The following is a 25358-nucleotide window of genomic DNA, read 5'->3' on the forward strand; positions in this document are numbered from 1 at the left end:
ATAAATATATATTACAGAGCCAAATAGTTATTTTTTAATATATAGAAAAAGAAGTATACTAGGAGTATATTATACTTGCCCACCAGCATTTTAGCAGTAAAACTTTTTTATTTCAATAAGTTATGTTATTATGATAAAAACAAGAGTACAAGTTAGATAAAAAACTCAAGTCATAAAAGACATGATCTTAAATAAAAAGATTGAGTTTAAATCTGCTTTGTTTTGTAAAATTAAATTTTATTTCATTTTTTCCTTTTTTGATTATTTATCATTTTTCTTTTTGACTATTTATCCACCAGAATATAGAAAAATTTTTACTTTTCACTCTTCAACATTTTCACTTGCTTGTCCAGCAAAACTTTGTATGCTCTTTATCTTGAAAATTGAGATTCTGAACTTTTTGAAAATGGTGGCTAAATCTTTCGAATTTGAAAATGTATATGTTCTATATTTTATTGAAATTTAAAGCATTTTTTGTAATCTTCACATTTTATATCGTAATTAATTTACAGTTCAAGACATTTTATTTGCTATACAGAGAAATTTATATCTAAAGAAAAGACTTTTGAAGTTTTTTTGGTGTTGTTTTCTTTCCCATGGCCACTTTTATTAGTAGTAGTAACACAGTATCATGCCTAATAATTTACTGTTAATAACTTTTTGGCAAAAAACTGTTAATTGATCTTTCAAGTCATGCTGCTAATCGTTTTGCACTAAACTGTTTATAACAACTATGTTTATTTATATTTTATAGTGCTACCAAAACAAACAAAAAAACAGATATTAAGAACAAATTGTCATCTTGTTGCTAAATTGTTTCTATCAATCATAAATAACCATTGCAATCTTGCAATGATCGTCAAGGAAAGAAGATAACAGTTTGGGAGCATTTTCCAGGTAATAAAAGCCTTGGCAGATTTAAAGCTACATATTCATCAACCTAGATATACAAAAAGACTCTAGACACAATTACCAAAAAGCTTGAACATAGGTCTTTTTAAAACCCATGTTTAGATGAAGTTTTGCTGTAATTTTCTCATTATCATTGACACCAACTTAATCAAATTTCAAACTACAAAGTGATTCTACAGGAAGTTGTCATAACTATCCGGGGTTGCTAGGTGATTATTAACTGTTTGTATGTAATTAGGAAAGCTCTCTTTTATTAAAGGAAACATATCTAAGCCATTTAAGAAAAATCTGTTTACTGATGCTATTTGTAGTTTTAATTTGCTCTATTTTGAAAATAAAAAGATAATTCTTTTATAATTTTGGTTTCAAAATAACCACTACTGTCAGATTGTCACGGTAGATATGAAAATACACACGAGAAAAATGCTAGAATGTTTTTCCTTCACAGTTGCAAGAGTATAACTGTGCTTTAAAGGTCATGCTTTTTTAATTGGATAATTGCATGAGATACATGTTTTGATAACGCATCGCATCATTTAATTTCTAGACTGACTGCATCAACTGACTAGCAGCTTTATTTTGTCTAATGTCAATAACTTGCTGCCATAGACATGTTGTTTTTATCTTGATGTTCAATTTTGTCATGCTCTTATTATAAAAGTGTTGCCTAGTGGCACACTTAGTGCTCCAATCGTGTCTATTTCAGAATGGTTTATTTATTTAACTGATATTTGCATTTCAATAAACTTAAGTGTTTTAGTAAATGTTTATGATAATAAGCTGTGGAAGCTTTGAATTTGTTAAGGTTATGTAGGAGTTAAACTTGTTTTATACTTGCTCTATTCTTGAACTTTTTTGCTTATATCATGAACATTTTGACGAGCTTGTGAGCCTTTTTTGTTTTGTTTCAGTGGTTGAATGGATGAAATAATAAAAGATGGTGAAAAGTAATGAAGAATTGTACACCAAGGTATATCCTTCATTCATTTAGTTTGTATTGATGTAAGATGAGAAACAATACCAGTTTTTTAATTCTCAATCAAAATATTTTCTTTGTGTTTATAACTCTTTATGTTTTGAGTACTATATTTATGATTGTATCTTTCAAAATAATACAGACTTTTCAGATTTAATTCCGGAAATCAAAGTCTTCTTCAAGGCTTGAATATTTGAAAACCTTAATGTTTCATTTTCAAGGGAACACGGATTTGGGTACCGGATCCAGACCAAGTATGGATTGGAGCAGAACTTCTTGAAGATTTGAAAGATGACCAACTTGAGTTGACATTGGAAGATGGACGGGTAAATAAAATAATGTGCAGTTCACTTTGGTCTATGTATAATTATAAAGCCATATCCATATCCCTCCTGGATACACTTTCCTGTCCATTTTAAATCAAGAAAAATGTGAAAACTGTATATTCCAGCTGTTTTAATTGTTCTGTTATATTTTGAAGAGCAAGCAAAAATCAGTTCTGATAAAGTCATTATAGTGCAAAATGTTCTCCATTCTTTAAGAGGGGTCTAACTTTTCAAGAGAGGCTTTAAGGGGATGCGACTTTTAATGAATGAAATAGGACTTTTAATGAATGAAATAGGGGTTGTGAGTGAGTCTTTTTCCCTTCTTTAAGGGGAAGGGGGTTCCAAATTTTCAAAAAAGGCTTTATATATGGGAGATAGGCATTTTTCTGAATGAAATGGGGGACTTTAGGGTGCAGGTATCAAAAAAAGTTTGAATGTAAGTGACAATAGGGTACCATTTCTACCCTTTAAATTTTAAGGGATGGGGTTTTTAGGGAGATTATTGGGTTTTTAGGACCCTCAACTGCACACCATACAAAATCTCCCCTTTTGATGAAGTATCTTGTTGTAATGCTCAATCAAATTGTATATTCTATTCTTTATATACATTAATTTTGAAAATAAATTTTACCAACTGTCTTCTGAAATAATGATTCTTCCCCCATTTTCAGGAGGTTGTACTGGACCTGAAAGTAACAAAATCATTGCCACCGTTGAGAAATCCAGACATTTTAGTGGGAAGTGATGATTTGACCACACTCAGTTACCTCCATGAAGCTGCTGGTAAATATAACTTCATAATCCCGTCGATAAATTACTCTACATACTTTACCAGATCTAGTTAAATGTTGATTTTTCAATATCCAGCTATTCTAATGCTGACGTAGATTGGGCTCTTACTGATGTAAAAGAGCTTACTGTACTGTAAAACCCAAAGTTCTTTGCCAACCCAAATAAATCTGAATTAGAATGGCTGATATCAAAAGCCATCCTCTCCCTGCCTCTCCTACAGTCAATCACATCACAAGTCTGGATGAGAACATCAAAGTTTATCAGGTCTATCATGTTTACCATTAAGTGTGTTTAAAATATTTCATAATCTTTTTTTCCAGTTCTGTATAATTTACAAGAAAGATTTCTGAACTCACAATGCATCTACACATATTGTGGTTAGTATTAGTTTTTCAAACCTATGATACATTCTTTTGATTCGAAAAATTCTGCCATGCTTTATTTTCTCTCAGTATTTATTGTATGTCATTATTCTGAAATATACGGTTTTAACATAATATAATTAATGTACCCTGAAACCTTTAGCCCAAAACTTTTATACATAGCTCTCATTCTCACAACATGGCTTGAAATAACGGTCTGACATTGGACATTGTCCAACCCAAATAGCTTCATGTTCGACCCAAAAATAATGATTTTCAAGCCAAACCAGACATTTTGTCCGATCCACTTGAAATCCTTATTTCAAGCCTTGTACAAGTTCATGCAAACGAAACTTTTGTATGAAGAATCCAACCAATACACCTTTTAGACCGTAGCCACCAATTGCCGCACAGGCTTTTTTTTTGTCCGCTTTATCCCACTAAAACCGTACCGGTCCTTTTTTCGCACCTATAGACAATAGAAAAATGCGTCAAAAAAGGATTAGGACGGTTTTAGTGGGATAAAGCAGACAAAAATGCCCGCGCAACTACGGTAGAAAAAGTGTATTTGATGATATATTTATTTTTCAGGGATTGTGCTTGTTGCATTGAATCCATACCAAAGTGTTCCCTTATACGGTCAGGAAATAATATCGGCTTACAGTGGTAAATCGTCACATGAGATTGATCCCCACATTTATGCTGTGGCTGAAAATGCTTACCGTAGCATGCTCAAGTATGACTCACATTTAATACTTAGCTTGGAGCCTGTTCACAGCGTGTCTCAGCTGCTTAATTTTCTATTTCAAAGAAACCGAATCCATGTAGAATATTAATGTTGCCCCTTTGAAGTTTGAGAAGTGTCAATGAAAATGTATTCATCTATAATCAGTACCAAGCTTTTAGGTGCATTTCTTATTGTTTATAGGGAATATATTCGGTCAAAAAACAGCAGTCATAGTATTTTCAAGCAATTATAGAAATGTCTTTTTATTCGATTAATCACATGAAACTTTAATTTTCCATTTTTGATTTTCAGTCTTAATCAAAACCAGTCGATTATTGTGTCTGGTGAAAGTGGAGCGGGAAAGACTGTTTCTGCCAAATATGCGATGAGATATTTTGCAAATGTTGGTGGCTCTATAGCTGAAAGTACTGTTGAAAAGAAAGTCCTAGCCTCTAACCCTATCATGGAGGCTATTGGCAATGCAAAGACTATACGTAATGATAATAGTTCACGTTTTGGAAAATACATAGAAATCAATTTCGATACTTCAAACAGTATTATTGGGGCAAATATGAGGACTTATTTATTGGAGAAATCTCGTGTTGTTTTTCAAGCAGCCAATGAGAGGAATTATCATATTTTTCATCAGTTATGCGCTTGTCACGATCACCCTGATTTACAGGACTTGCAATTGGGTAAGTAAGGCTTTTTTAACTTGCTTGTTTTAATATTAAGGACCATTCTGAGAAATTATCGACCACGGTTGGAGTCTATGCCCGATTGAACGACCAATCAAATAGTGCATAGGTAGTGGTGCTCATAAGTCTCTACGGGCGGTATTCATTCAAAAATGAGCGTCACGTAAAATCCACCTTAAATATTCAATGATTCTTGCCTTGTTAGTAGCTTATTCAGGACGTTTTGTCAAACTTGTATCTAACCTAGCAAACACTGAATAAATCTCTACTCCACTCCAGTCAAAAAAAGTGACCTTTATCGGTGACTTTCATTTTACTATCTCTCTAGGTGAGTCAACAGAATTCTATTACACACAGCAAGGTGAAAACCCAACTATTCCAGGGGTGGATGATGCAAAGGATTTCCAGGAGACTTGTGAAGCACTCTCCTTGCTTGGTATCTACAGTGAACAACAACGAATGATTTGGCGAATCTTGGCAGCCATCCTCCATCTCGGTAATGTCTCTATTGAGGTCACCTCCAAGATAAAGGATGAGTGCGGGATTCGAGTAAGTTTTAAACATCTCTTTATGGTGGTCTTATTTTGGATCTCGGTTTCACCTCCCTGGCTGATGTAGGATTTGAATAGAAAAAGAATCCTTGAAAAGCTGTATCTTAATTTCTTTTAAAGGTTAAGCTCGATTTTCATTTCGACGTCGATTTTCTAGACATTCTACCCAAGATGATTATGAATTAAGAACCAGAAAATTCCTGTTAAGAAGATTTTTGGAGGAATTTTCTAAAACCTTTCAAAATTCTTTTCTTTACAGCAAGAAGATGTACATTTAATGATGGTTGCAACTTTGTTGGGCATTGATAAGAATCAGTTGAGAAAGTGGCTTTGCGCCAGGAAAATCGTTGCTACGGGAGATGTGTACGTGAAACCGTTGACTTTTGCAGAGGTGAGATTTTATGAAATAATGTTGCTACAACACACTAATTAACCACTGAACAAGCTATATCCATATCCACCATCTTTGATCTTTGATTTTTTTGAAAGTGGTATCCGCTAAGAATCCATTGTAGTGTTAAAATTTTGCATAACGACAAACCTAAAACATCACTTGTGTGCAAGTAAACTAGATCTAGATCTAGCGTTCTCGATGCGGTTACCTCTTTCAGAATAACTCCGATCAAAATATTTTGCTTAGCCGGGATTGAGAAACTGCCTCTAGGTTCTTCATATAGTACTTAGTGCTTTTAATCTTTGTGTCGATACAATAACAGGTACATGTTTGAGTTCAGTACAGTATGGTCAAATGACGTCAAATGATTGAAGATTACAGATTTGATGTTCAGATTTGCACCCCAATGTAGTTGTGTAAAAGGTTACCTTGTAAGGTGTCAATTCTTTCATTAAGAGGTTTAGTTTCTTCTATAATTTTAAAAACACTCACGGAGTTTTGAAAGAACTGATTATAATAATTTCCCAATACTTCATCTCTTGAATTAAAGTTGCTTCCAACACTAGAATACCATCTCTCTTTTCCCTCACACAGGCGAACAACGGTCGAGACGCATTAGCGAAACACATTTATTCCATGCTTTTCAAATGGATAGTGGAACATATCAACTCGAGTCTGGCCATCGCTACTCAACGAAAATCCTTCATCGGTGTTCTGGATATCTATGGGTGAGTATGTATGACCACTCGGAGTGCATTCCGATAATTTTCTGACCCGATACTTTGAGTTAAGGCGCCGGACTCCACTTTCGTGCGAAATGGGCGACAGTTTTTTTCTTAACCTTTTTTGCCTGAAGAAAAGATTACGTCATAAAAAAGTTTCGCGCGAACAAAAAGAAAGTTGAAGGAAGTTCTACTTTTTTCATCCGTTACGTCAATTTCTACCCTTTTCATCCGTTACGTCAATTTCTACCAATGGAATTGCTTCATTTTTCAACCGACCAATTAGCCTATACTAGACGTCACCCGCGTTTTTTTACGCAATTAACGTCTATTCCTCTTTGCGACTTTTTCGAATGTTTTGAGCCCAGGTTTTCGGGCTCTAAACATTCGATTTTTTGACGTCACTTTTAACTTTCGAAGCTCTTGCAGTAGCAAAATAATCGAATTTGCGTCAAAACACTTGAAAGGCTTCTATTTTTCGAAAATCGTCAAAGTGGAACTCACTAAGAAACGAGATGAAAAATCCCGGTTTTTAGTGTGGTGCTCGCTACCGACCAATGACCTTACAAAAACGTCAAAAAGTTTTTTCGCTCATGAAACTCTACAGCGTGGCATATTATCATTGATAAAGTAACTTGTGGTTATCATGGCTTTTTAAATTTAGAACGCCGCAGTAATTGTACTTTCGTTATCCATGTTGTAGATTTTATGATTACGATCAGATGAAAACTAATGTTATTAACTATACTCATCAGTTCCTGCAACTCAAAATCTTAAAAAAAAATAAAAGTCTGACAGCTTAGGTTCAAGAACATAACATTGTGAGCTTTCAGAGCTTCTTCGCGAAAATGTACGATTGCTATGCTGAACGATGTCATTTAAACATTTTAAGGCTTTGAAGGGCTTTGAGAACTAACTGCAGGTTATGTATAAATATATTCGTGTTCTAAACTCTTGTTCTCTTTAGTTTTGAGACGTTCGAGGTGAATAGTTTCGAACAGTTTTGTATCAATTATGCGAACGAAAAACTACAGCAGCAATTTAATATGGTAAGGGAAACTCTTTAAAGCAGTAAAAACTGAAGGAATCTAGGTTATTCAGGATATAGCTTTTGGTTACAGCTTGATGTTTTTAGGGTGCCTTCAAAGATAAAGGAAAACTCTCAGTAAACCGAGCCTCGATAATTCGAACCTTAACTCGATTTAAACTGTAACATTGTTGCCCAAAACCGTTTTAAAAACTGTTGTCTCGAAAATCATGGTCTCGTCGTCGACTCATTGTCTTGAAAATGAGCTTGGAGAGATTTGAATGTGTTTTTTCAACTCACAAGTTCATAAACTTCTCAAAAGTACCTATACTATCCCTTTCTGGTCATCTCACCTTCACATCGTTTTCTAATAGTCAATATGTGTATTGCATTTTCTTTTTGATCATTTCAGCACGTCTTCAAATTGGAGCAAGAGGAGTATATTCGTGAACAGATTACATGGTCGTTTATTGATTTCTATGACAACCAGAGTTGTATTGACCTCATTGAAACGAAGCTAGGAATATTGGATCTACTGGATGAAGAATGCAGGGTAAGGAATGTTCTTTTCCCATTTGAGTTTGTTCCTTTTTAACGAGGAATCACTTTTCTAAATCGTCTAGAAATCGTATTCACTACTAATAGCAGGTGTACAGTTGTACATTTGACTGTACTTGTACTTAGACTCTTTCTTCCGATTTTTAGTTCAAGTACAAAATTTCTCCCAACCATGACTAGCTATTTTAATTTTGATTTAACCATTTTCAAACAAGTGCTATCATATGCTTTGTAATTGCAAGTTTAGAATTAGATTATGGAAATGCTTCATTTGTTTTGCTCAGATTCTTTGAAACACGGCGTTTTGTGCTTTCTAGTGTTTTAAGAATAACGACTTTTGCTTTGCCTCTATTTTTGGCCCTTTGGAGCATTTTAATGAAGAGTTTTCTTACAATCAAACTGTTAATATACACTTCAGATGCCAAAAGGGTCGGATTCAGCTTGGGCATTGAAATTATACAAACAACATCTCAAAACGTCCGATCATTTCATAAAACCTCGAATGTCAGAAAAAGCATTCATCATCCGCCATTATGCTGATGACGTCATTTACGATTGTGATGGCTTCGTGGAGAAGAATCGCGACTTGATCAATGAGGAGCATATCAACCTTCTTTGTGCTAGCGAGGTAAGCTTCTAGATATTTTTCCTCAAATAGTTTTTATTTCACCAAAAACCAAGTTCAGTTAGAGAGATTTGAAAAAAGACCTATACAGTACCGAATGTTTCTTAAAAAACTAGCCCAAAATAAAAATTATGGCGTACTTTTCAAACTTTTGTACTCTAAACCTGAAAATCAGTGTATAAAGCTCCTTAAAGTTCCTTGATCACAGTGAAGTAAATAGGAGATTTTTCCGTCTCACTTTCAGCAAAACTTCAAGAGAATTGCCTAAATTTATTTGTGTAAAACTCATTTTCCATTCAAATTCTCTTGGAGAATGTATATCCAATTCATGACCTACAAAATTTCAACCTTTATGCTTATTCTGGCTTTTTTGAATAATTTTCGTGAAGTATCATCTCAAGAAGACTCGTATGTATGCGAATAGATCGCATACATTTGGAATTTATATTTCTTTTTGGACCTACCCCGGTGGGGTGGAGGTCCTATAAATTCACCTCTGTCCGTCCGTCCGTCCGTTCGTTACCAGCTTTTCTCGAGATTGAATCATAGGAATCATTTGATTTTTGGTACAAAGGTGCAAAACGGTAGTGGCCAAAATGTGACGGAGCCCGATTTTCGAGAAAAAAAAATTTTGGGGCCAATTTGGGCCAAAAAACGGCTAAAAAACGGGTTTTTTGGACTTTATGAAAAATTGGATCATTAATTTTTTCTGATTTTTTGCATGAAAGTAGGGTGCCATCATAGGTAAAAGATGGCTCAAGCAGATTTTTGCAAAAAAATTTATTTGGCTTAAAAAACGCATGTTTATCTATACGAATCACTATTAATAAGCATACATCAATGTTCTTAGTCAAATTACTCAATTTCTTTATGAGATAGATGTTTTTTTTGCTCATGAGGGCTTACTTTTGAAGAATATGTGTGTTTAGACATGAAATTTTGGTTGCTTGGCGTGTTTTTATAGAAAAACTGGCCAAGTTCAATATTTTTTATAAGCACATTATCAATTACTTAGATATTAGCTTTTCTCGAGATTGGCTCTTTCATTCTTTAAGACTTTTTGCACAAAGATGCATAACTATAAACCCTCGAATATGACGGAGCCCAATTTTCGAGAAAAAAAAATGTTTTTGGGCAAATTTGGGCCAAAAAACGGCTAAAAAACGGGTTTTTTGGACATTGTGAAATATTGGATCGTTGTTTTTTTCTGATTTTTTGTATGAAAGTAGGTAAAAGATGGGTCAAGCAGATTTTTGTAAAAAAACTTTTCAGCTCAAAAAACGCATCTTTATCTATAAGAATCACTATTAATAAGCATACATCAATGTTCTTAGCCAAATTACTCAATTTTTTGATGAAATAGATGTCTTTTTATGCTCACGAAGTCTTGAATATGAAAAAATATTTCAAGAGCATGAAATTTTGGTTTCTAAACGTTTTTTTATAAGAAACAAACGACTAATTTGAATAAATCGTTACTATTTGTGTTCTGAGTGATTGTTTAACGTAGTTCATGCTCACGTAGATATCAATTATATATGTGTTAAATGCATAACCAGGTAGGTCCATAAAAGTATCACTTGTTCTCTTTAGTATGAATTGGTTGGTGAATTATTCCGTTCGGACAACACAGCAAGTACGCATGCGCCAAGAAAGCGAACTACATCACGTGTTGGGAAGTCTGCACCAAAAGGAAAGAAAACCGTTGGTTCAGAGGTACTGTCTTTTTTTGTTACATTAAGACGTTAACCGCCTTAACCGTCAACAACTTTTACATGTTTGGTCATCGAATCAGGACCCGTGGCTAAGATGAGTATCGGTAGCTATTTCATTTACCGCTGAAAAATGCCGTGACGAAAACAATTGCTACAGGAAACCCGTTCGTCGTCGCCGCAAAATATCTACCGATTCTTAACCTCGCTGCTTGACATTATTTGCGCGTAATCTCGCGTAATGCTCAATGCAAATAACATCTTTCGCAAATGACTTTTTGACGTTTTGAAGTTTCGTCTAACTTTTTTTTGATTTAGAAAGAATAAGAACGCCTCATTCAAAGCTCTTAAAAGGAAGTTTTAAGTGGAATCTTGAAGAAGATTTTTGGAGTTAGAAAGGCTGTTGTTTATGGGTCTTTTAGATGTTTACCTTTTTTACATTAGTTTCGAGACTCTCTGAAGATGTTGATGGACACACTGAACTCCACGTCACCTCATTATGTGCGTTGCATCAAATCTAACGATGGTAAAGAAGCCTTCCAATTAGATTTACATCGATGCGTTCAACAACTTCGTGCCTGCGGTGTGCTGGAAACCATCAGAATCAGTGCTGCTGGCTATCCGTCAAGGTACTGTGATGCAAGTATTGGTGACGCTCTTGAATGCGATGTTCTACTATTTAATTCGCTTCATTATTCGATGATATTTAAATTCACCGTCAACAAGAAACTCATAAACCATGCTATACTATTCAACACGCCCATTATTCGAAAAAGATCCGATTCCCCTTGAAAGTCGAATTAGACAACGTTAACTGTATATAATTGAGTTTAATTTTCATGTAATTTCCGTTTCTTTCGCTCACAGTATAGACCGACTTTTGAAGCGTCTCTTTATTACTGGCGGCTGACCTTCTTTTACCAATGTTTGCAACTTTAACCAGTTGTACGTACCTCTATCACAACCCGAATTCTAACCTTTCCTTTCAATCTTGACATTAAAACATAATAATCAAGATTTATCCCTGAAAAATCACAACTTTTTTCTTCTTCCTTTTCCGCAGGTGGACGTACAATGAATTTTTCGATCGATATCGAATGCTGATACCCTGGAAAAGTATCAACTGGGATAGTTTGAATGATACCTGTAACACCATCTTGTCTGCGCATATTGACGTAAGTTTGCTGTTGTTCGTAAATGAACTGGGTTTTGAGAAGACTTTAACCTAGTTTTGGGCAATTATGTTAGTTATGGATGTGTTTGGAATGGCTCAATTTCTTTGCTTTTGTTTACTTCGTTTTCAAATGTTTCATTACGTAAACAACGAGTGGGGTCGTCTTCCGAAGTCACTGTTAAACGTTCAATGTCTTATCGATTTCAATATTACAATTTTTTATGAATCGTGAATTTGCCCTTTGTATTATAACGAAGTGAATACAGTCGCTCTCGTGTTATCTTCTGACCAGCCACCAGAACCGTTGGAAAACTAACGGATCCGGCGAGACTCGAACTCACAACCATGATATTCGCAGGCATTTGCTTTACCATTGAGCTGTGGGTCCATGAGGAACCCGACGATTCAATACAATTTTTTAATTCCTTTTTCCTCAGGATGACGACAAATTTCAACTTGGCAAAACGAAAATCTTTTTCCGAGCAGGAGCTGTAAGTCATCTTTCGTCTTGTTCAACCAGTCAGCCATGACCGTTAACACATTAACCATACGGTCATTATTTTAAAATGCTGACCAATATCGGAGTCGATTGCTGATTGAATTGCCTGCTGATGTGGTCTATATAGTGCGTTGCGCTCCTAGGCTCCTAATATGTGTACCCAGTCGAAAAACTAGCATTGCCGAGCATAACACAACATGATATGAATGAAATTTTCCAAAACGAAAGGGAACTGGTTCGAGTTCGATCACGGAGATCATTTCGTACCATACTCGCAGCTATCTATCAAGAAAATGAGTCCACTCGTAGTCCTTAAGCAATCTGCTATATAATAAATTACTAGTTATAGTTCTGATTCTTTCAAGCTTCTTTTAACTCCTAGGTGGCATACTTGGAACGTCTCCGAAGTGACTTGTTGAAACGTAGCTGTATCACTATTCAAAAGAACATCAAATGTTGGTTGGCTTGCAGGAAATTTCAACGCATGCGTAAATCAGCTATCGCTATTCAATGTTTTGTACGTGTCTATCAAGCTAAAAGGTAAGTGTTTTCGTCCGGGAAAATTCTTGTCACCATCCCCTTTGAAGCTGACCAGAAAGGCTTTTTGTCGGGAAAACCTCGTCACTCGCCTTAAGTTAGAACCATCATCTGACTGAAACTACACGCGGGAAAGCAAATTGAAAATTTAATTATTTCTTTCCATCTTTTATTTAGACTTGTACAATCTTTACGCGAGAGACGCGCGGCCATTAGGATACAAAAGATCTGGCGTGGTCATTCCACCAGGCAATGGTTCCTTAAAGTCAGAGAACAAATCATTCAAATTCAAGCACAAATTAGAGGAGTTTTGGCGCGTCGTCGATTACGTGCTAAAATCCAACAAATCAAATCGGTCATCATACAAAAATATTGGAGGTATTATTTTGTTAGTTTTTTTTTTAACTTTCTTATCTGTGCCAATGCAGATATCTACAATATTGGCACTGTAGCCTGCACACTGTTCCCGGAAATTTCAAAATACGTGAGTTTGAAGATCATACAGGGGGGGTCAGTGTACCAGAAGGTGGCAGTATCCTGGGGTGGGTGGGTGTTTGAGAAAAAAATTTGTCATGTACTACCTGTGTACTATAATTGGGGTGTTGGGTCCAAAATCGATTTTGATTTTTACTACCTGTGTACCAAAATAGAGGTGTTGGGTCCAAAATCGATGTTAACAGTGTGGAAACGAAAAGGTTCAGAAATTATCTGCTAAAATAGAAATGTAAAGTTGTTCTATTATAAATTGATCAAGCCAAGTTTGTCCAAGATCACACTTCCAAACTTCTTGGAATGAATTGGAATCCTACCAGATCCCACTGAAATGAAGGTTTATCGAGTCAATGTAAACATTCGAACATTTGAATTCAAACATTCAACATTCGTACATTAGAGGTGCCAACTCTCACGCATTGGTTGTGAGACATGCATTTCCACATGGTCTCACGTAATTTTTGAAAAGTTTTCTCACGCATGTTTGGATTTTTGAGAAATTTTTTCCTGTTTTTCCGATTTTTGGAAAAAAGTTTTTCAATTTCCCGATTTTCCGAAAAAAGCTTTCCCGGTTTCCCGATTTTTGGAAAAATGTTTACCCGATTTTCCGATTTTCGGAAAAAAGTTTCTCTATTTTCCGGATTTTTCAGGTAGTGCCCGGTAGTAAATGGGGGGTATGGGGTGGTTTTGTTTTTTTCCAGGTACTACCCGGTAGTAAATAGGTACGGGGTGGTTTTGGGATTTTTCCATGTAGTATGGTGTACTTCAGGGGTGGGTGGGTGTCAAGTTTTGAAAAATACCTTGTAGTACACATACATGCCGCTTTCTAGTACACTGACCCCCCCCCTGGATCGTAAACAGTTTAAAAAAACTCAAAGGTATTTTTTTTATATTAAATGTCAAAGCAAAATTAAAGACTTTTCCAAAGGAAAATTTTTTCTCTCATTACAGGATGTACAAAACGCGAAAGGAATATTTGAAGACACGCAAAGGAATCATCCTCTTACAATGTTGCGTACGCCGTATGGCCGCCAGGAAAGAACTCAAACGACTCAAGGTAAAAAAATTGTGATATTTATCACGGTAGTCTCATATTGTCTCTTAGACACTAGGGTTCTAGAGCAGAGCCTGAGTAAATGATAATTTATGGGCGAAAAAAAGCCTGAAAATGATCGAATGGAGGGCTTTCTTTGTTTGTTCTCACGTTGCATATTTTTCAGAATGAGGCCAAGAATTTTTCCTTCAATCTGGCGTAGGTGTGAAAACCACGTGGGTCACGCGTTTTAGACGGGGAAATAATTGGCTTCGTTTCCAATACAAGAGTTTCAATTCCAGTCCTTTCGGGACTTTAAACTCACTCGATTGGTCAAAAAACACAGGAGGTTCTGGTCAACTGACTTGCTTTCTAATCTTCTAGATCGAAGCACGGTCAGTGGAACATTTGAAGAAGCAAACAAAAGGAATGGAAATCAAAGTCATTTCACTTCAACAGAAACTCAACGCTGAGGTAACATTTCTATGGTGGCTGAGGATTGTCCGTCAAATTTTTTGTTACTTTCTATTGGAAAAATGAACTGAACTAGCATTATTTACTTCGGCCACCATATCAGTTGGCTACAATCGCGACATTTAATTCATTTGGCACAAAACGTTTCCTCAACGTTGCCTCAACGTAACCTTATTGAATGTTGTTTTTGCCAGGTGCAAGCTTCCGCACTACCTACCAGAACATTTTTTATTGCTATTGCGGATTTAGAAACTAAGTTCACCCTGGATTTAAAATTTATCAAAATAAAAAAAAATTGATCGTTGAGATTTTTTTGTTTTGAGCTTGAAGATATATAAGTTAGAAATTCCGACAATATTTATCTCTTTTGGTTTCAGTTACAAGAGAAAAAAGAAATGCAAGGGAAGATTGAGCACATGGCCACACTTGAAAAAGAACTTCACAAAGTACAAGAGATGAAACCCCAGTTAGACGAGCTGACCAAGACACAAGAAAAATTGAAAAGCGAAAAAGAAGAACTGGAAAAACAAAAATTGTTGGACGAGGAAAAAACGAAATCATTAGAAGACAAATTGAACACTGTCGAAAAAACGAAAGATGAGGTATGTGAATGGGAATTTCAAACTATTCGTTTTATCTCGTCTGCCGGAAAGTCTTGTCTGAGAAGCACATAAGCAAAATGGTGGGAGGTGTGATGTAGATAGATTACGGCAGATGACAAATTCATCTCAGGAAATTTAATATAAATCAGGAGGATGATCTGCAAAAAGCTAGGAAAAATATTTGAAATAGGTGATAGTTGTGTCCACTATCCATACATTCAGATACATTTGTAAGTTTATTGTATAGATTATTGTTTCTGATATGTGTCCTAATGCCATCGTGATTCGTAGTGGTTTGGTCACAGAGAAAAAAAATTCTTCTAAAGGGACTGAAACCTCGAAGAAACGGCTGATATGGGAGAAGAATGAACGCCTCCACGTTTGAGGGGGGAGGGTTAAAACGTATAGGATGCTATGGATAATTATTCTTTCACGGAAAGAGTCATGTTCTAATTTTTCTTTCTTTTCCTCCTCTTCTTCCAGGAAATTGCTTCGTTGAAAGAAGCGTTGGCGGCGCTACAAAACTCTTTGACCGAACAAACTGATCGAAATGAACAAATCATCAAAGAACGGGGTGGTAAGAGAAAGATAGAATTGTTCAATACAGATTGAAACGGTCCAAAAACTTTTACAGAATCTGACTTTCGGAATAAGGGTTTATAAGAGGCGATGATAGGAATCATTTTCAGTTATATTCAATCGCAAATGTAAGCAATTGCGCATCTTTACAAGTCGTTGATTTTGGTGTTTACTGATAGTCTGATGGATAAGATGTAGAATGATGTACTCGTTCAAATAAACTAAAAGTGAAATTCGAAAATCATAACCTTAGAACTGATCACAAAGAGGTTGGAAGAACAGAAAGAACAGCTGACGTCCGAAATCACCGCCGAGCGTGCTAGTCATCAGAAAATGATCGGCGAATATGCAAGGTTGGAACAACGTTTCGATAACCTTCAACAAGAGCTACAAATCGAGAAAACGAGCCCTGATAAACGAAGAAGAAGTCAATTTGATTCAGGTAAGGTGATGTTTATCTTTTTATTTACGAAAACCACAAAGATAACTTCTTTTTTAAGGATGTTTTCTGACCCAGTCTCATCCACAAAAGCTGACCGTGCCGCTAAGAGTATGATAGGTGTATTTCCTGGCATATCTTTTGTTGCTTCTGCGGTAGAGTGGTGTTCGTTTTTACGCATACGAACTGCTTCAACTAAAGTGGAGCTACCTTATTAACCTAAGTGCAATGATAACTTTTGATATCATGACTTTTCAAAAGAACACTCCCACAAACCTTTTTTTTGATGATGAAGTACCAGAAAGTTGGTACCAGCGAGACAAAGATTTTTCGTCTTAACAGACCGATACGCGGCAAAATTTTTCCAAAAAGCAAGTTTCGTTCGTAGATGTTCAGGATAGATTTATAAAGCCCGAAGGGCTAGATGGCGTGATTTAAGCTCTTTCAAGCAAAAAAAAAGTGAACATCGTAAAAGTTATTGATACTATTGTTTTCGAAAACCCGCGAAGCTTCTGATTAGTCAAGCGCTGAAATTCAATTGTAATATCACGTGACCTCGGCACACTTTTCATCAAAAGCACTCTATCTAGGGTACAGGCTATAACAGGCTAATTTTCGGAATGTTTTGGCGTGGATTTATACGTTTGGAAACAGTGTTATTTTCTTCAAAATATGATAACTTTTAAACTATAAGTAAGGTTAAGAACCAAATTTGAAAAATAATTGCTCAAAGTAAGATGGTCAGTGTTAAAGAGGAAAATAAGGCTGTTCTTTTTTATAGTGAGCAATGTCCAATGAGAAGTAGAAGCAGCGTGAATGATACGCGATAGCATTGTTATTCGCTCAATCTTTGTCGTTATTGATGTAATAATATTTCAACGTAAAATATTTTTAGATTCGTTCGAATTGCTTTCCACCAAAGATTCTAACAAACCCGATGATGACGTCATCGTATCTGGAAACGCTGAAGTCGGGGAATTAACCCGAGAACGGGATATGTTATTAGAGCAAGTCGAACTGTTGAAAGAGGAGAAGAATTTCAGTATGCAGGTTCACGAAGTGGAAGAAAAACAAGCGCATCGCGTGTCAGATCGGGAAAAGGATGATCTGTTGAATGAGAATCAGAGACTAGTAAGAGAGCTAGATATTTTACGTGAAGCGGCCGAATCGCAGAATACAGAAGAAGCGAACGACCGAGCGATCTCGAAACTGTTGGCAGAGATTAAAGAGTTGAGGCATGAAAATGTGTTATTGAGAAAGAAAGCTACCATCAAGGAAAATGGATTGGTAAGTGAAATGAATATGTCCTCTATAAGATGAAAGGGCCAATTTTATTGTCAAATGGGGCCTCCACAGCCCCCCTCCCCCGGACCCCTCTGGGAACTCTCTGCCTTGCTCTCGCTCAAAGCGGGGTTTTTTGGTCTTTGATTCATTTGTGATATCATGCCATTGTGAAAATACTCATTCATGCATTCACGAGTATTTCCAACAAAAGATTCCATGTTATTGAAAACTTTTTCGCTTTTTGATTATTTTGCTCGTCACTCTTGTAAAATAGACTTTCTGTTATTCGAGCTGACTTTTAAGTCCCGTCCTCAGTTAATCGGAATGTTTATCGTTGGAAAGAAATGTCTTCTTGTTGTAATAACCCTCCCTGGATAATGTATTTTTTATTTCTATAGGGTCCACGCCCTTCTTCCACATCTTCTTCGTCAGATGTTTCGGAAAATAACAATCTTTCGGACGCTGCTCAAAAAGAAGTTTCTCGCTTGACCATGGAAAATATCGTAAGCAATCTTCAAGGGTTTACTACATTTTCATTTACTTAAAGTTAGGTTTGCCAATATAGGAGAACTGAGCTTAAGTGTGCTTATACCTCATTTTAATGGAGGCTCCATGATGAAAAGAAAAGGTTTTTGAGTTCCGTTACTAAGATTATCCAGAAATCCCCCCAGGCCTCTTGTTGCCATGGCTACAACACTTTGCTTTCTTCAAACTGTTGAAGATACTTGCTCTCTGTTTTTTTTCAGAGTCTCCGTGAGGAGATTGATCTGTTGAAAGAGAAATTGAAAGAAACCATTGGCCAAAACAAGATGATGTCACGACAAAGCTCTTCATCAAGTGTCAACAACGAGAATTATGGTAACAAGAATTCCTTCAAACAAAAAAGAATTAGGCGGCTTTTTACGCAATGGGTTTTTTTTTGGTCTATTTTCGAATAAACAATAAACAACCAGTTTGCTGCAATCTCTTTTAAAACATGGGCTCCGTGGGCCTTTTTTCCGAAATATGGAACCCCCCCCCACTCCAGACGGCTCGCCGGGCCCCATGTAAAACCGGTATTAAGTACGTGTGAACTTCTCAAATTTTTGCTCGATGTTTACAAAATGTACTGGTCTAATTCACCCTGTCTTTTAGCTTCGGTTTTATTTTCACCGATCTCATCAACCTTCAATAGGAATTAGCAGAATTGAAAGAGGTTTCAGAATGATAATTTCAAGACCTTCAGAGAACACCTCATTCTTTAATTTCAGGTCTTGGTTCACGCACGCGTTCTAACGTGACTGAATTAACGAGAAAACGTTCACAAACAATCGAGGCAAGAATAAGTGAAGGGAACCTCACGGAAGCTGGAAAACTGGTAAGAGGAAGTGTCTTTCTTGTTCTATGGCATGCTCCATTTTTTTATGTTAGCGATTGTCATGATAAGAGAGTTAAAGTTAATTTCCGTTGGAGTTCATTTTTGCGGTTTTCTATCGCTTTAGTTTGGTTAAAATGTAAATTTTAATGCCTAAGTTGAAAATTGATTAAGATATTACCCAATTATGAATTTAAGCCAAAAAAGTCTGCCTGATCTACTTAAGTTTTTCTTTCTGTTTTAGCTGATGACGTACGCTGGATTATCACGTAAGAAACAAAATGATCAAAAGGTTAGTTTCATCATCGTTGTCATGGTTTCATCATCGTCGTCATGGTTTCAACCCCTAGGTTTCCTTAGAGGATTTTTGTCCGTTACTGATTCGTGTGTAAAATGTCTCTTTATCCAGCCAACTGGTCCGTCTAAAAAGAAGAAGTGTAAGTTTATAATAGGTATAAGAGAGAAAATAACAGGTCAAGAAGTGAGACCCGGCTGGGGAACCCACAACCTTGCTCACCGTAGATGAATATTCTACCTTTGTGGTACGGTGCAGGTCACCTCTTTATTATGTGTTGAAGTAACGCAATATCACTCTCTTCATCACAGACACAATTTACCAACGATAAGAAAGCAGAGAAAAAGCAAGGGATGATTAAATTCAGCGCGTCGGTACAAGACGATCTGGTCCGTAAATTAGTCACTGATTTGAACATGGAGCACGTGGAGAAAGAGATGCCTGGTCTCACCGCCCACATCATGTTCATGAGTATCAGGTAGGTTTTAATACTTTGAAGGAATTGTTTGTGCAAAGAAATATAAAATATGTTTGATCCTGGATAGTTGTGGCGGAAGATTTTAATTTCAATCCGATGTTTGTTTGAAAACTTAGGAAATAATCGGCATCTTTTCTTACGCGAGAGATTTCGTTTTGGATCATGTTCAGACGCTACTGTGCCGTTTCGCTCCAAAATGAAATGAAGCCGTTCTATTGGTTGCATTCAAGTTTTACGTCACTTCTTACCAATAAAATGGCTTCAATTCTTTTCGGAGCGAAGCGGAACCGTCACGTGCGAACATGGTCTTGGAACTTTGGGCTTTACTTTTATTTATTGGTTGAGACTTTCACTCAGGTTTATTTCTCTCTCCTTACCTCTAAACATTCAAGTTCACATCACCATAATGATTGATAAAACCATTTATTTTATAAATTGAGGATTATCCCAGAAAAATGTCTTTTAATCATGACTTTGAGCTTAATAAAGATATTTTAATTGCTCTCGTTGAGAAAAAGCAAGCATAGAAACTGTGTTTTTTGTCATTGCACACGCACAAGCATTTTTCACTGCTCGAATCCAAAGATTAAGATACAAAATGTTATGACCAATTTTAGCAACTTTTTTCGTCACTGTTAGTTATTGTGAGCCGATTTCAGAGGATTTCAAAACTTTCAGTTGTCTCAAGCACTGGGTAGCGACTATCATTGTAAACAACATACCGAAACTTTATTTTCACAAGTTTTTGGGTAAGTTGTTGAACGACGATCCATGTCTTACGATCAAATGATACATGAAAAAGGAAGATCGAAAAAGCACAGTGGGAAGGGAATTGGAACCATATTGAACGCAATTTTTATTATGTGTACCGCCCTGCTACTTTTCCTGCTCATGTCAAACCGTATGAAACAACTGATGACTTCCTAGGGTTACTCAAAATAGGTTAAAAGGTTAAATGAAAAGGTTAAAAAATCTCTATCTATGAGTTTGTCTACTGACATTTTTACTGAAAAGGAAACCTGTCTCAAATGGGCTGTTCCATTAAAAACCATACAAGGGGGGGGGTGCACGAACCTTTTCAAGTCAAAAAAAATTATTGAATATGTGTGGATATCCCCTGGAAAATGGCGAAATTTGCAAAAGTACCCTTGGAAAGATTGTTTTAATACCTTAAAGTGAGGGTTTACGAACGTTTACGGAAATGTTCGTCCACCCCCTGTATGGATACAAAATGAAATGGCCCAATAATGTATCATTTTCTTTCTACCCTTGGCAGCGTTTCACACAAAAATAATGAATAAATACATAAATAAAGTAATTAATTTAGGTTCAAAGAAAAGAATATAAATTGATATACTTATTTAGTTTCCATCAACCCAGCTGGTACACAACGTTATTTCAATGCTCAACAGACGTGAAGTCACGCGTTGTGTGCCAGCTTTAAAGACAGAATTGTGCTTGTGCGTTGCTGTTAAGTATTTCACGAATATTCTAAAAATGTTATTTTGTTTCGTCGTCTAGTATCGCATTGGAAGCTTTCACGAAGAAGAAGTTAAAGTTCTACAGTGTTCATTTTTGCGTCTCTCTCGTGGTTGAACTCCAAAATCCCTGAAAATATTCGTCAATTCAACCAAAGTCTATGCTTGAAATACTTTCTGTTCTATGGTCAGCTTCACCAGTTAAGGACTATATATGTTTTTGTTACTCTAGTTCCCATAAAGCTATATCAGGGATGAATTTCATTTCTTTGTTGCGAACGGTAAACACATTCGGAGAACTCTTTTCTGCCGGTATGCGATACACGAGTAGGATTTGATTCCATAATCACCAATCGTTTTGTTGTCATCCAATGGCTCACCATTCAGAAAGAGGACAATATTTTCTGCGCATTCGATCTCGGTAACCCGTTCCACAAAACATTCTTTAACTTCACCGATTGTATTCCAATCTTGGACTTTGACTTTTTGTCCGAGTTTAATGAATGATTTGTCCAGCTTGAATCCGTTCGCTTTGTGCAAGTTTTGTAAATCCTTTAGATCCTTTCGAGCGTGCTCTTTTGAAAGCTCGATGCAGATTTCGAATGGTTTCTTACGTACCTTGAGTGTTGCTTCTGAACGAATTCCATAGTCATCGAGAGTTTTGCTGTCCTCCAATATATAATCACCTAACCGAAGCTCCATCTCCTTGACTGGAATATCAATCTCTTCCTGATGGGTCATCTTGAAATCTAAAACACGATGGTAGATCTTGGTTGGTATGTGTAAAACAATAGAATTTTCTTCATTCTCCAATTGGTTGCCCAATTCTTTGATCAGGTTGACGTTTATGTTTTTCTTGTGAAGGATTAGTTTGATATCTTCCAAATCATTCTTCTTTAAAAACAAATCCATCATACATGGGAAAGTATTCTCTTTGTCTTCTCCGAATGTATATTGCTGGTCAGTAAGGCCCAGTCCATATTTCTTCAAAACATGCTTTTTCACATCCGCGAATTGGTAAAATTCATCGAATTTTAGCACTTCTTCTGTACCTTGGTACCTCAATGTGAAGGATGAGAACATTTTGATTCCAAACGCTTGACAAGTTTGACGAAGATCTTCATGATCGGGGTGATCTTTGATACCTTAAAAACAGTTCGATTTTAGTTCGTTGAACATCACTAATACACAATTCTTCGAATTGTATGAGCGCAGTCAACTCTCTTCAACTCTTTTTCCATCTATAAGAACAAACTGTATAAGAACATACAGGTTTCAATGGCCAAAATATTAAGATCATTTTAAGTCTTTTTGAAATGTTGTTTCCTCACAAAATGGCGAAAATAAGAACATGTTAAGAACATTTTTTAGACTTGAAACTCAAAAAGTTAGAACATCCGAAGGCTTCTAAAATTTTGGATGTTTTTATGAAAAATTATTGGATTCTTTCTGTAATTCGAACTGAAATGTTAGTCCCTCAGCTGAAAAGAAAGTAGTTTAAATTACTTTCTGTAATTCGAATCTTTCTCTCATTCGAAGGAAATTCTTGATCCCTTGAAGATCGAATTAGAGAGAGTCAACTGTCGTGGAATTATAGAGACTCAGATGATATGAAATACAGTTCGAAGCAAATTTTGCTTACTAAAGATCTATGCATTTGAAATCAGAAAATAATTGATAGTTTAAATTACGGAGTTATAGAATTTAGTTTTTTTATGAATTTCAAATGCACCTACACTTCTGGTTAGAGATTTTTGGAACATGTTTTTCCTTTTCGAAGTACAATCTTTAAAGAACATAAGGTTCAAAAACATAACAACTAATTAAGGGCAATTAATCTCATCCTCAGATTTTAAAGATTGCTAAGAACATGCTAATTTTAAGTCCCTTTTAAGTTGATAAGTGGATAAGGTAAGTATATTAAGAAATAAAGTTTGTATGTACCTTTAACGGCGATGAAGATAGTCTTTGCTTTAGTGTCAATCTCATCCCTACGTTTTGAACACTCCCACCACTCTCCACCGTTCCGAGACTCCTCAATCAGTATCTGGTGATTAAACGGTATCTCCAGATCTGATTCAATGGCACTCATCAGCGCTCCCTGGGATGTGAAGTCGTTGGTGAAGGGTAGAAGCTGACGTGAACCGAATGCTCTGATCTCAATAACCTGCATCTCTACTTCATTTATTTTACATAGTCTTGTTGTCTTCTCGTCAAGAAAGTTGGCAAATACAGCTAGATGGAGATGCAGGAGATATATTTCTTTTGTTTCACTTGGGTGCTTGCGTTTCTGTGAGACCAACAATACTGTTTTTCGTTTCTCCTTCACCAGATTAAAAGATGATAACATCCTGGTATCGGTAATTGATTCCTTAGAACAAGGCTCAGAAAGACGTTGAGCAGATCTTGGTATTCGACACATCTCTTCGATGCTGTCTTTCAAATCTGATACTGATGTACTTGAGAGTGGGACATTGAAGCAACAAACTTTGCCTGCATACAACCAGCCACATCGAGATTCTTTCCCTTTCACTATCTCGATTCGAACTTCTCCCTCGTTTGGACACAGATCCAGTGGCTTTCCCTCGCAGTTGGCACACCTTTTGTCAAACTTTTTGTCACCTGGATAGGTATCAAAGGGGACAGATATTAAACGCTCTTCAATCAACAGATTTTAATTACTAGCTTATGGTGAATATACACTGAAAACACCAAAAAACAGCTATACAATACATACATTGTATTTCTCACTGAATACCTGAATTTCGTGTGAATTCAATTTCGCAGTCAGCTCTCTCGTGCGATTTCTTTTCGCGAAACTGGCAAGAATTGGCAAAATGTGAAAATCATTTTTGCGAAAACTATTTCTATTGGCTTCAGTTGTGTAATAGACGAGGGTTTAAATAAGCATGGTGGGTTGGTAAGACCTGTCATGGGCAGAAAAATATGTAAGAATTTTTAAAAGCCTTTTATGAAGTAGCTGTGTCTGGGTCTGAACAAGGTTTGGTGTGTAAACTTTAAAGGGACATAAAAGTACTGACAAATTTTGTAAACAAACTGTGTGCAGCGGGATACAAAACCAAAACAAATGTCACATGTCAAAATAAAAAAATAAAAACAAATATGGCTGATTTTGATTGTTTCAATTGTTTTACAAGTTTGTTTTGTACACCTGTGTACACGTAATTTTAATTGTTCTCTTTAATGACACGTGGTTCACGCAATGTTTACATTTTACTACTTTTATGTCTCTTTAATGAAAGAAAAATAAGGACAAATCTCACGTGTTAAGCGTGTCATGCCATTACATGCAGGACATCTGTAATAAGACTTTCCGAAGAGTTGTTGCTTTTTGGAACACTGCTCACAATTTTCGAGTAATATCCCACACGTACAGCGGGCACTAATACCTTCTTCTAAATATAAGGTATCTTTAAAAGTTTGATCAAGTGACTTCGTTTTATCCATTACCTCTCCTCAAGAATATTCTGTCCAATTAATTAAAAAAACACTACTAGAATTTATTCTAACCTCACTAGATTACTTGATAAGTGTTCAAAACTATTTTCAAATCCGAATGCATTTTATATAAAAATGTGTTCATAATACTATTTTGAGTTTTTATTATACCCTTTAATAGTCACCTTTTGAGATTTCTCTAGTAGGTTTTTTTCATAATTATATATACAGAGTTCATACCTAACATAGTTATTTGCTAATGAGCTCCTATCTATGGATTGGGATTAACTTTTCAATTAAAGCCGATCTTTACACATATATGAAACTGACTGCTGATCTTGCGAAAGCAATGTATGATATTTACTTAAATGTTTTATTTTTACATAAGTGTTCCCGTTTTATATCAGACACATATCTCATATCAGGACGGTTTCTGCCTATTGTTGTATTATGCTGATATAAGCAAAAAAAAATGTTTTTCTTTTTCCTCTTTCTGACCAATCTTGCTCCACATCCGTGTCAATCCAATGTGAAAAAGCTTATTAATTGAAATTGATGACCAAGCAAATCACTCTTATTTAACAAAAAAACATAAACCCGCTTCACTTTTAAAACATTTGTTGCCGACCACGAGTATACTCGTAGTAAAAGGGGTCAAAATACGGTGTACTTTAAAGGGCATAACTTTTGGCACAGAAGCTTGTCGGTGACTATAGGTATCGATTCCATTGCACAACGTGGTTAAGCTGAGAGTGCGTGTTTTCTTTAGTGTTCCACGCCGGATTAACGCACTAAATCT

At 36.0% G+C, this 25358-nt stretch overlaps 2 protein-coding genes across 2 annotated transcripts in view; one reads left to right on the forward strand and one right to left on the reverse strand.

Moving 5' to 3' along the window:
• The first annotated feature begins 752 nt into the window (after positions 1–752).
• Positions 753–25358, forward strand: part of LOC136797807 (unconventional myosin-Va-like) — a 30194-nt gene continuing 5588 nt past the window's right edge. Inside the window, exons 1-30 of the mRNA XM_067054394.1 lie at positions 753–897; positions 1824–1882; positions 2110–2214; positions 2886–2997; positions 3327–3383; positions 3960–4104; positions 4408–4790; positions 5122–5342; positions 5604–5735; positions 6333–6466; positions 7428–7509; positions 7900–8040; positions 8464–8673; positions 10264–10386; positions 10827–11011; positions 11446–11557; positions 11994–12047; positions 12438–12595; positions 12770–12970; positions 14036–14141; positions 14502–14591; positions 14969–15193; positions 15677–15770; positions 16026–16214; positions 17107–17498; positions 17894–17998; positions 18242–18353; positions 18746–18852; positions 19094–19141; positions 19456–19622. Coding sequence (XP_066910495.1) covers positions 1850–1882; positions 2110–2214; positions 2886–2997; positions 3327–3383; positions 3960–4104; positions 4408–4790; positions 5122–5342; positions 5604–5735; positions 6333–6466; positions 7428–7509; positions 7900–8040; positions 8464–8673; positions 10264–10386; positions 10827–11011; positions 11446–11557; positions 11994–12047; positions 12438–12595; positions 12770–12970; positions 14036–14141; positions 14502–14591; positions 14969–15193; positions 15677–15770; positions 16026–16214; positions 17107–17498; positions 17894–17998; positions 18242–18353; positions 18746–18852; positions 19094–19141; positions 19456–19622 — 4223 coding nt within the window. The 5' untranslated portion in view covers positions 753–897; positions 1824–1849. The remainder of the gene's footprint in view (positions 898–1823; positions 1883–2109; positions 2215–2885; positions 2998–3326; positions 3384–3959; positions 4105–4407; positions 4791–5121; positions 5343–5603; positions 5736–6332; positions 6467–7427; positions 7510–7899; positions 8041–8463; positions 8674–10263; positions 10387–10826; positions 11012–11445; positions 11558–11993; positions 12048–12437; positions 12596–12769; positions 12971–14035; positions 14142–14501; positions 14592–14968; positions 15194–15676; positions 15771–16025; positions 16215–17106; positions 17499–17893; positions 17999–18241; positions 18354–18745; positions 18853–19093; positions 19142–19455; positions 19623–25358) is intronic.
• LOC136797816 (uncharacterized) lies at positions 21293–24615 on the reverse strand. Its single transcript, XM_067054401.1, has 3 exons — positions 24385–24615; positions 23045–23722; positions 21293–22245 (listed from the first exon to the last, which is right to left on the reverse strand). Exons 1-3 carry the CDS (start codon positions 24566–24568, stop codon positions 21362–21364), a joined length of 1746 nt encoding a protein of 581 aa, XP_066910502.1. The 5' UTR covers positions 24569–24615; the 3' UTR covers positions 21293–21361.

Source organism: Clytia hemisphaerica, unplaced genomic scaffold, assembly GCF_902728285.1.
Source record: "Clytia hemisphaerica strain Z4C2 unplaced genomic scaffold, Clytia hemisphaerica genome assembly, whole genome shotgun sequence".
Taxonomy (NCBI): domain Eukaryota; kingdom Metazoa; phylum Cnidaria; class Hydrozoa; order Leptothecata; family Clytiidae; genus Clytia; species Clytia hemisphaerica.